General features: G+C 44.1%; 2 protein-coding genes across 2 annotated transcripts in view; one reads left to right on the forward strand and one right to left on the reverse strand.

The window, feature by feature from the left end:
- Window positions 1-7,703, forward strand: part of scfd2 (sec1 family domain containing 2) — a 125,468-nt gene extending 117,765 nt beyond the window's left edge. The window contains exons 8-9 of the mRNA XM_028028325.1: window positions 3,287-3,406; window positions 7,349-7,703. Of these exons, the coding sequence (XP_027884126.1) occupies window positions 3,287-3,406; window positions 7,349-7,441 (213 nt within the window). The 3' untranslated portion in view covers window positions 7,442-7,703. The remainder of the gene's footprint in view (window positions 1-3,286; window positions 3,407-7,348) is intronic.
- Window positions 7,704-9,046: 1,343 nt separating this feature from the next.
- Window positions 9,047-11,243, reverse strand: rasl11b (RAS-like, family 11, member B). The gene is made up of 4 exons (XM_028028328.1): window positions 10,971-11,243; window positions 10,818-10,874; window positions 10,654-10,730; window positions 9,047-10,161 (listed from the first exon to the last, which is right to left on the reverse strand). The coding sequence occupies exons 1-4, from the start codon at window positions 11,083-11,085 to the stop codon at window positions 9,673-9,675; spliced, it is 738 nt and encodes a 245-aa protein (XP_027884129.1). The 5' UTR covers window positions 11,086-11,243; the 3' UTR covers window positions 9,047-9,672.
- Between the last annotated feature and the right edge of the window lie 342 nt (window positions 11,244-11,585).

Here is an 11,585-nt window from a genome sequence, read left to right on the forward strand (position 1 = left end):
TATTTTCAGCAAATTGTTTCGTCATCACTCAGTTTATCCGCCGCCTGCAGTTAATATTTTCTATTAATCTTAAATTATGCAACAAACGTTTTGGAGTTTCATTTGCAAGCACAACATTCAAGCTCTTGCTATTCCAGTGGGTGGAAATCTACATCCCCAGATCGGAGCGACACTCACGTATGAATCGGATCGTTTATGCTGCTCTGCATTAACGGCACGGCCTTTAGACCCACAATGCAAAAAAAAAAAAAAAAAAAACAGGCGAGTTTTCTTTCTCTCAAAAAGGTTCTGGGAGAAAAAAAAAACTTTCAGAACCCTCTTGTCAAAGCACACCTTGATAAGTGCTTCCTATAGGCCAAAAGGTGGCTTCCTTCCTTTACTGTGGGAACATGACCTGAGTTGAGTTCATGGATGCATTGTACAAAACAAAGTCCAGGACTAAACCCTTGCCATGGGACGTATTATAAAAAAAACGTGACACGTTCTACATTAACTCAGGAGAAAAGCCCCATACAGGCTGGTCTTTTCACCGAGATCACACTTTATTGGACCAGCAGCCACGTGTCTCCACATGGAGTCCCCAGCTGCTCCTTTTCAAAACGCTGCAGCAGAAGGGCCTCCCAGCTGAGAAAAAGCCCCAAATGGTTACTGAACATTCATGTCTAAAGGCCTGTATGGCCCCCTGTTTAGCTCCAGTAATAGTCTGATGATCATGTCAACGTCTGTGGTCCATTTACAAATGGGTGAGTTTGCTCCATATTCAGTGACTTACAAAAGTATCAACGCCTCTTGACCTTTTTCATGCTCTGAACGTCACAAGTAAAAAAAAATTCATGTTTGGGGGTGGATTTTATGGTACGGACTAACACAAAGCAGCAGAAAAGCTTCAAGTGGAAGAAGAAAGACGCATGGTTTTTGCATATCTTTAAAATAAAAATCTAAAAACTGTTGTATTGCTCTGATATGACCAAACTCAAACGTTTTGACCTGCGTGCAGAACGGTTTTTCAGAAAGCCTTTCATTTCTCTGAAAACGCCGTCCAAACAGCGCTACACGGTGGTGTCGGCATCATACTGTGGGACGCTGTATTTCATCCGGGACAGAGTTCTCATGTGGAGACGATGGCGAGGCTGTTCCACCTTCCCGCAACATAAAAATAAATCTAGTAATCGGAAAAATCCAATTGGAAATCTGTAGCGACACTTGAGCAAAACAAACTACTCACCTTAAGAATTCATTTTTCAGATTTCTGCATGTAAAACTTTTGAAAACCTTCCGCTTCACTCTAGTCTGCCATATTTAAATCCCAATTAAATACAGTACAGTTTGTATTTGTAACGTGAAAAAAGCTTCGTGGGTGAGAAACTCAGCTAGTAAGACAATGTCATAACCTTTCAATACTCTATTCCCTATTTTTATTGTGAAAATATCTTACTGTTATTGTGAATATGTGATACCTCTGTGGGAGAAAAGAAACCAACTACAGATGGAGGCGCTGGCGAAGGCTGGCCTTCTTCTGGATCCTAATTGTAGTGGAGGATAAAAGAAAATAAAGAACCTCGGCTTAACAATTACACAAGTGAGCACAGCCGTGGCCTAGTTCCACACTTGTTAGGAAACTTGCCGTGAAAAGTGGCAACTCAGAGCAACCAGAGCCGTAAACCTGAACTCGAGGCGCGCGCCCTCTTTACGCAATAAAGCACCGCCGTAAAAATCTCTATTTTTACCCGCTGTGAACACAGTTTATGCGGCCGAAGGCCGGACCCCGCTGTCTGAGCGCCAGCCCCGCCAACGGCCTGCACAGCGTCTGCGACCACAGCTGCCTGTGCGTCTGCTGGGCCGTGTTTAGTCTCTGTTGAAACAAAGTCCCACTCTGTCCAGGAGTCTGACTCCTACGGCTTCGCTTCGGCTGGCGTGTGTTTAGCATTAAAGGCTTCGGCGAAAGGTCAGATGAGTCCCGACGCACTGTTTGGACACCGGCGTAATTGATGAGAAACCGCTAGACGTGTTTGGGTCTCAGATGAGATCGTCTTAAGCTACCAGTGAAAGGTGGATGAGCTGTGATCCAGAAGATAACAGCAGCACACAAACATGAGGGGTCTGCTGCTAAAGAAGAAAGAATCTGTCGGGGGGGTTTTGGGTGAAAAAATATCCAAACGTTACTTCTGATGATGTTTGGATGATCTTGTGGCCCTGGGCTTTGACTGAGCCACTTGGATGCATGAAGGTGGTATTCGACTTTTGCTTGTCATAATTTATAGAATAATGTTTGCATCTTCAGATTTTTTTTTTTTCCTTTTCCATCATCTAAGAGATGAAACAGTTTATTTATATGTAGATGAATTTCTTTTTTTGTTTTTGATTTTTCCACATTAAAATTCTGATTTTTCTCCATAACACTGCTTTTTGAGTCACTGACAACAAGAGACAAGACCATGAAACACGTTTTTCTTTTTTTTTTCCCTCCGCTCACGGTCCCTCCCTCTGCTTTGCCCCATGGCAGCACACATGGCTCACACTGTGCGTCTGTGGATGCACACAGGCGGTGTTGTGATCTCACATGGAGCTGGCGTGGCGTTTGATGTCGAACTGTAAAACAACACAAGCCTAAATAATATTCGCTCACACCCTCTTTTTTTGTGTGTGTTTTTTTTTTTTTCCGAGGAACACGTTAAGCACATCCATGACACTCCTCAGCCCAACCGCCTGCAGCTTCACGTGTTCAGCCACCCTCGCCACGGAGCCGCCCCCTCTGCAGCTCTGATTGCTCGGTTAGCATTCGCAGGCTTGTCCCGGCTGCCGCCAGCCAACCAATCGCGCCGCACCTTTCTGACCCAGCAGCCAATAAGGTTCCCAGAAACACCAGACCCTGGTTTGCTGCGAAAGAACTTCTTGGAAAGGGTCTGTGGGAGTTTCCTCTGCCACAGGATGGTGGGACATTTGTGTGTGTGTGTGTGTGTGTGTGTGTGTGTGTATAAGCAGGTGCTCACACCTGCCTTCATTCCCACGTGTCAGCCATCATGACACCGGTGTGTGTGAGTGTGGTGAGCTTTGTCTACAGCCACACAGAAAGCAGAGCGTACATTCACGGTTACGACCGTATCACAGGCGCCCAGCTGGGCCGTTTCCCCTAGCAGCCGCACAGACAGAGCAGCAAACACGGCGAGCTGCGTGGGAAATGTATGAAATGGTTCCTAAAAGCAGGCAAGGATGTTTACCAAATAAAAGTGGGTCTAAAATAGGAACCTGAGTCAGCGACTTCAAAAATCGCTGTCCTGATTTCCAGGTGAGCCGTCCGCGTCCCAGAGACAACCCTCTGCTCTTCCTCTTCCTGGTCGGTGGAGTCACGCCGTCGGAGCTCCGCCTCGTCAAGGACGCCGTCGCCGCGCTCAAACCAAGAACACAGGTCAGTGAGGCGACAGGTGTGGAGTAAGGTCAGGTTACTGGAGCCCTTTTGTTCATAAGTCTGTGACGTCGTATCATTTAGCAGTGTGTGTCCACTTTATCATCTATTACAAGAAACAATTGTTTTTATTAACACCGTGGGTGATCATCTCATTACTGTGTGCAACACCTTTTTTATTTATTTCTAGAGAAATGTACAAATCTACAACAATTGTCTACTTTCTAGAATCAAACATGGAGAACCAACAACTAGTTTTATCAGATCCCAGAGAAACCCCAAGTAGTTTATAAATTACAGACGACTTATTCTTATTAAACATGGGGAACCAATATGTAGTTCTATACATTTACCTTTTTATCTTTCTTTTGGTTTGTTGCTTTGTTTGTATGTCCTTCACGTGAAGCACTTTGAACTGCCTCGTTGCTGAAAATGTGCTAAATAAATAAAATGACCTCGTAGCAAAACGTTTTACGAGGTTGGAGCGAACACACAGAGAGATCTTTTACCACTTTAATCTCTCAAGATTGTCCAGAGTTGTTCTCCCTTCTCTTCAGTTCACCTTTTCTCACAGGGCATCCGTAAAAAGTCTTAAATGCATGCAAAGCCTTAAAGTGTCTTAAATTCTTTTTTAAAATATGTTTATCTTCAATACATTAATCACAGGGTTTATTTTATTTTGTCATCACATGACTATTTAATCTTGTATATTCTATGTACCGTAGTTCTATTTTCCACGGGACTTTTCTGTCAGGCATACGTTTGAGTCGCATGCAGACATCTTCATCGCAGTAAGTGGCTCCAGGCGATCGACGCTACCAGTAACTAGCTGCTAATAAACCTTTGCTAGCTAGCTATTACGGATAAGTGCAAATTCATCGCTGGTCGCCTGCTCCGCATTTGTTTTCGCCGCTGGCTCACTTCTGTTGCTGAGCCCCGGTGTATTCTGTGGATTCAAACTTTTACTCTTTGCATCACGCATGGTAAGGCTGTAGCAGAGCCATATGCAGCAGGATCCCCCAGCTGTTCCCTGTATTTAAAGCTATGGTATTACATTTCACCCAAAGTGGCAATAAAAAAGGTCTTAAAAGTCTCAAATTGGACTTGCTGAAACCCGGAGTTAGTCTGTTCTAACTCTGGGAACAGAGACAACCATGGAAAACTGTTGATCTTTGTGCCCAAGTCAAATGTTCTGGGTTAGTTATTACCTTGCTGTAGCACCCGTTGATGGGCCACATTTGTCAGATGTTAACCTTTTTTATTATTATTATTATTATTGGAAAAAGTGCTGGTTTTTCAGAGAGTTTCTAATGCTGTGCACTTTAACAAGGTTCCTAGAACTTTTGGAGGGGAAACAGGCCCACAGCCTGACACATCCTCCACCGTACTTCATTCTGGGAATGATCATGTAGGGTCGACGCGCCTGGAGAGTATATTTTTGGATGCTTTGAGAATCTCCAATGACCAAAGGCCCAGTGGAGTTTAGTGTGTTTACATTTGTGACGGAAGGAGAGACAATACTTTTTGCCTTCGTGTAGATGAAGACTTATGGTTGTCATGGTGACTTGATGAATCCTCCATGTTACTCTTTCCTGCAGCTCACTGGAAATGTTCTTACCTTTTTACTGGAACTGTTCTAATACCACTGATTTAGTAAAGAAATTGTCATTTGCTTATAAGTATTTGAATCTTTTACACACATACCAGGTCGCAAAAAGTATGGATATCTCTGTAATTACACCGGATTGGTGGCATTATTGGTTCGTTTTCAGATAATATTGATATTTTAATCGTACATGTTCTAATGTGCAAAGACTTCAGGATGGGCAAATATACCAGAAGGTGTGGGGATAGAAAACGGCATGTAGAATGTGTTGAGAATTAGAAAATACATCTAATCATATGGAGCTCTGTAATATTTCTTATTTTTCTAGAAAAAAGAAAGCCAAACATGCAGTTTGTTCCAATTTTTGCAAAGATTTGTCAACGGCAAAGCGGTTTTGAATATAATTTATTTCTTTAACAAGATTTAATGACCGACTGGACGTTCTCTAAAGGTGAGGATTGCTCCATTTCGCCCCGCAACGGCAATAATCGGTGTTATTCCTATTCAGTCGAGGCTGAGATGAATCATCGCTTTAGCCTTGAAGATTGAAGGCAAAGAACCCGACTGCACAATCGCTCATAAGTGCTGACCTAAGTACACAGGTGGCCTGAGATCAGGTGTGAAGGTGAGAGAGCGCTGCCTGATCTGCCCATGTGTTGATGCAGTCGTCACACGCCTGCCTGTTTGCTCTGGGCGATCTAAGTGCCTAATACATATGCAGTCCACACTGACTCACAGAACATGCAGATAAATGCAGTTTGTCTGCTTGAGAGAACTGTAAGAAAGGAGGGGGGTAAAAAAAGGGACATCAAGCTGGGTAATGTAGGGGTTTTCATAATAAAAAGGCTTTGAGAATTAGTCCAGAGGCGATGAAAGGCTCGACAACGATCAAAGCCGTCCATGTTGTAATCAAGAGAAGTGAATAAAGATGAGATTATACAATAACCTGCTGGGGCCACACACACACACCGCGCCCTACCAGATCCATGTGTAACACGCCGCCTACACGTAAACACATGTACACACGGTGGCTGGTGTCTACTGGCCAGATGTTCCAGTTTCTTTCTTTCTTTTGCTTCTGCCATAACCGCCAATTTTTGGGGTGCTGACCCGCAGTTAAAGCATCACTGCTGAGGAGAAACAGAGCTGCTCTGTTGTGTAAGGAGAGCCCCGCCCGCCCTCATCCTAACTATACAGGACCAGGAGAGTGTGTGTACACACACGCACACACTCCCCAACAACTGTGTAGGTAAAGCAGAAGACGCTGCAGCCTTCTGCGTTACCTACACCCGATTGGCTGCTCTGCGTCAAAATAAACTCTGACTCCACAGCACCAGATACAGAGTTTTACCGGTGAAGATTAAACTGGGTTACACAAACCCAGAATAGGCCTCATATTTTAGATTCTCTGCTTTCCTTATATTGCATGAGCTAAAGAGGAACTGTTTTTAGTTATCGGGTGAAGAGCTTCTTGCCTTCTTAGGCCATGTTCACACAGTCAGGGCCAAGGCTTCTGCTTTATGCAGATGATATGCTTTTCTTTTTTGCATGATGAATTCCAGCTTTCCTTAATCTCAATATCCACAGAACAAGTTACGAAGAGGAATTTGTATAATTGCAAATCCCGTGCTACCAGGCTGCTCCAATGAAATCCCTGATTGACTTTGGACACAGAGACAGAAAATTGTTTGCATATACATCAAGGTTGTGATTCGCTAACTACAAATCTGCGTCCTGTGAAAGTTCTTTTAGTTACAAAGTGAATAAATAAAACTTTACCTTGCACTGAAATGACCTCTCTTGTTTATTCAGCGGTCGCCGAGCTTTCAGTGTTTTTTTCTTCGTGTTGTTAGCGCCTCTGTTTTGAGTGTGAGCCCCTCGACCCCCTGCAGTGTCGACATATGACTGTTAAAGGTCAGTGTGAGCGGTTTGCTTCTTTACATTGAAATTAAAAAATTAAAAAACTGCCCAGCTTGAGTTGCAGGCGGTTTCCATGAATCCTAAAGCTTCTTTCACACATCCTTCATCGCATGTGAAAGTCGGAATAAGCTTCCTGTTCGACTTTACGTTTATCTGCGGACGCCATGGTGTGAGGTTTCTGTCCCGAACTTTGACAAAAAAAAAAAATCTCATGTCACCTACTAACAAATTACTTTTAGACCTAAAAAGTAAAGATGAACTGCACACAAATTCAAACACTTGTTTAAAAAAAAACCAAACCAGTTTTGGTTCCCGTTGATGGTCACCGCCTTGATTCGTTAAACGGTAAGTGTTGAGTTACAAGCATTGGCGTGTTTTAACCTCAACGATGGCTTCTTTTTTTTTCTGCTCCATTCCAGGTACTGGTTCTCTCCACCCGCTTACTAAGACCGGCAGATATCCCCGAGCTGCTCTTCAGCACCCAGAGACTGCGGCCAGATGTCGGTTTCTGAAAGGCCGGCGCGAGGAACGAACCTTACCGGCGTTCGCTTGGACAATCAGGTGTTAAGCTCAAGTAGTTCGATTTTATACAAATGCTGAGGGATTAAAAAAAAAAAAAAAACATTCCTGCTCTGTACGTCAGCAAACAAATCCCTGAACACAAGCGATTAAAAAAATAAATAAAAGAAAAAAAACCTACCTATGTTTTATGACTCAAACGCATCAGTATATTAAATCTGGCAATAAAGACGTTCACCTTCCAGACAGCTGCAAGATGTGCTGCTGCTTTTTGGTTCGCATTCACTGAAAATGAACCTCAGACGTTTGTGGTGTGTTTGTTGTGAATTGTGGGAAAAGTGACACTGTGCCGCAGCTAGAACAGGCGCTCCGTCAGCATCATCGCCTCGTCACGTCATGACAAAAAAAACAAAAAGCACGACGTTAAACAAATGACTTGACACTGATATTTGCCCACACCTACACTGTGGATTCTCTTCTTCGTTGGTTTTATTCTCTCTGGCCGGGCTGACCTCAGCTAAAGCTCAATCGTTTCACCCACCTCCACACCTGCACATAACAAGAGGAGGCTTTCTGGTTTACTCTGGTACGTTTCAACAGATTCGGACAAGAATTTCTTGATTAACCATCTGAAGGGAGAAGTCAAGGTTGTTTCTTGTGAGTTTCTGTGAAAAGTGTCATGAAAAAAAACAAATCATCTTCTCTATCTTTGCTTCTTCGTTCAGTTTAAAGCCACACTTTAAAGGATTAACTACACTTTAATCCATTTATTAAATGTCCTTAGGTCTGATTTCTATGCATTATTGTAAATTCATTGAAAAGAAGCCAAAGTAAAATGTATAAAAAGACAATTGGAGAAGTTTCTATTCTTGGGGAGAAAATAGAACATATCTAAAATGATTAAAGTTTTAACTTTATCAGGAGTTTTTGTTGGAGCTCAAAAAAAAAACAAAAAACCTAAAGGTTTTTGTGAAATATGACTCATATCAAATTTTACCTTAGGCTCCATTTATTTTTATTTTTATTTTACACCATTTCTGCTGCACTTTGGTTAGACTCTGTATCCCTGGATTTTGGCAATTTTTCCTCATACCTTTAGCTCGCAGCTGTATGTTATAGTGGAATTCTTTCTTAGCCATGCCTCTCACAAAATCTCAGAGTTTTGACTAAATATTAAAGTACAGACAGTGAAATCAACACATGAAAAGGTCCTGGTGTTGGAAGTTCATCTTCTGGGACTAGAGATTATCTATAACAGTAAAGCACAGGCATATTTAAAGATAAAAGAAGGCATTAAAATGTGCATGAGAAGCCAAAGTTTAATTTGGTGTATCCGTGGGTTACCCCATTTTTATTTATACATATATATATATATATATATATATATATATATATATATACAGAGTATATATGTATACTGCAGTCACATCAAGAGGCAGTGTACAGTCATCGCTCTATTGTCTGATTCATAGCTGCATGTCATCAAGGCCTTTCAGAAGAGCTGCTCTATTCATATTCATGAGCCAGACACGCTTTTTTTTTTTTTCCTTCCCCTTCATGGCAAAAAAAAAGAAAAAAGTGAAACATGAACACACATCTCATTTTAACATTTTATTGTGGACAAAGTGTAACAAATAAATAAACAGGTCCTTTGGACTGGTCTTTTTTTTGGGGTGGGGGGGTTAATATAAAGTGCATCAGTGCTACATCCTGTGTCTGCTGCAACACTTCAACCTCCCACTGCAGTGATGATCCATAAAGCTGAACAACAAGCACATGAACTGCAGATGTTGACATTACAGACTGAGCATGCACCCTGCTCCTCAGAGTCCTTTCTGAATGGGAACGGTGCCGTGTAGAGGCAGTGAATAGGGAAAAAAAAAAAATAAAACTCTGCCACAATGGGCTCAGCTAAAAATAAGCCGTCCTTCAGCTGTTGCCAGGAGAAGCTGGATTTACACTTTTGAGTTCAACCGACTCGCAAAGTCTGGTAGAAGCCGCCGTTCCCCCTCCATCCCCCTCGTGTCCTCGCGCATCTCTTCCTAAGCAGATAAACTTCCTCCCTGCCATCTGACACCAGAGCGCTCTTCTTCAAGAGGGGAGTGCCTCTTTTTTTTATTTTACCCGTTCATCTCCCCAGCCTGCCTCTTTCAGTCAGACTGACTCAGAACTTTAAGAAAGGAGAGTTCACCTCCTGTTTTCTTCAATCGGCTCACAGTTCTCCTCACACCGAGGTCACAGTCCTGACTTTGGCAGACAGCGCCTGTTTGAAACGCCTCTTCAGATCTTGCATGTTGGGGGACTTTGGCCGGGGGATGAGGGGCGAGCGCCTCTTCTCCGTGGCGCCGCTGGCGGCCGGCGGCGGCGGCTGCTGCGGCTGCTTGGCGAGCTGGCAGCACAGTCTGTGGAAGGCGTCGTGCACCTGGTTGTAGTCCTCGCTGGCGGAGACCTCGTAGAAGGAGCAGCCCAGCGTCCCCGCCAGCAAGGGGCCCTGCTGGGAGTCGACGCGCCTCAGATGCAGCAGGTCGGCCTTGTTGGCGAGCAGGATCACCGGGGGCGCGCCGGCACCACCGCTACGGACCGCCAGCTGGTGCAGCTGGTCGATCAGCTCAAAGCTGCGCCGGTCGGTCACCGAGTACACCAGCACCACGGCGTCTGCCCACTGGATGGAGCAGCTCACGTGGTCGGGGAGACTGATACCGTTATCACTCATCTGAGAACAAAAAGGGAAGACAAAATGATTAGATCACACCTTCCTCTGGGGGGGTCAAAAGTTCTCAACTTCTGTAATGACAGGAATGCTGAGTCCTGCTGCACAGGAGAGAGGTGTGGATGACCGCCTCTCTCCTGTGCAGGGAGAGGAAACTGCTGGATTTGGATCAGGGTATCATTTACAGCCGCTCCAGTCAGCCATTACCCTAAATGGTAGATTACACAGCCCAAAATGAGGGGCTTGAAATCTGCAGCATGTTTGGTTAAAGAACTGTACCCCTGTACAAACTAACATCCAGGAAGTGAACTGCCATCTTTTTAAAATCAGATTTAGACAATTAATGTCTCGTTTCTTCTTGTGGTAGTTTTAATATTTTTCATGACGGTTTTACTCTTAGCATCATTTACGGATGGCTGTATGTTTCCAGCCACAGACGACCTCATCATTTAAAGTACCGACATATCAGAGCTGTGTTTGTGCGCGAGGACCCACCTCTGCACCTGGAGTGTCCTGGACCTGGATGGTCACCTGATCTCCATCCACCTGGACTTCTCTGGAGTACAGATTACCTGCCACACAAAAAAAAGGTGAAAATTAGTTTGGAAAGTTTTTCCCTCTTTATTTTCTAAAACAGTTTTTTGTTTTTTTAAGCTTACCTGCATTTCGCTCATAGTCTCCGATGAACCGCCTCGTTAGGAATCTCACCACGAGCGCTATAAACAAAAGTGACAAAAAATATTAGACTTGAATTCATTACTCCTATAAACTCCTACACTATTGTTACGCATGCGCTTTATTGGCCATCTTACCTGTCTTCCCCACTCCGCTGCCTCCGATAACAGCTATTTTAATGACCCGGTTCGGGAAGGAGTATTCAGGCGCGGTACACTCCGCAATGGTCGACATGTTCTGAATGAGCCGCATTGTTCTTCCCGGTGGTTAAATTCCGACAAGAATAGAGGTGGTGGGGGGAATATCAAAAATAAATAAATACATAAACTAGGTTCAAACTCGTTTAGTAGGTCCAGTGTCCCTGCTGAGGAGACGGAGTGACTCCCGAAGCTCGACTGAGGCTGCGGAGGAGCCGCTCGCCGCTTTTAAGGCTCTCCGCTGCCGCTCGCTTCTGATTGGCTGCTCCCCATCCCCCGTGTGCTCGTGCTTTCCCCGCCCACACGTGGATGCACAACAAGTCGGTTTGTGAGGGAGAGCTGCTCCTGCAACAGGTGGTGGGAGCCAACAAAACAAGCTTTCTTTTGGACAAAAAAAAAAACCTGCCTCAGCCGGGTGGGATAGCTGGTGATTTTTTCTCGTGTGCAGTGATGGGACCTCTCGTGGAAATACACTGCCTCTGAGGAAAAACATGTTTCAGATCCTATCAGCCAAGAGATGCACTGATCAGAATTTTGTGGCCGATAACAAAACTT

Source organism: Xiphophorus couchianus, chromosome 9 (genome assembly GCF_001444195.1).
Source record: "Xiphophorus couchianus chromosome 9, X_couchianus-1.0, whole genome shotgun sequence".
In the NCBI taxonomy this organism is placed as follows: Eukaryota; Metazoa; Chordata; class Actinopteri; order Cyprinodontiformes; family Poeciliidae; genus Xiphophorus; species Xiphophorus couchianus.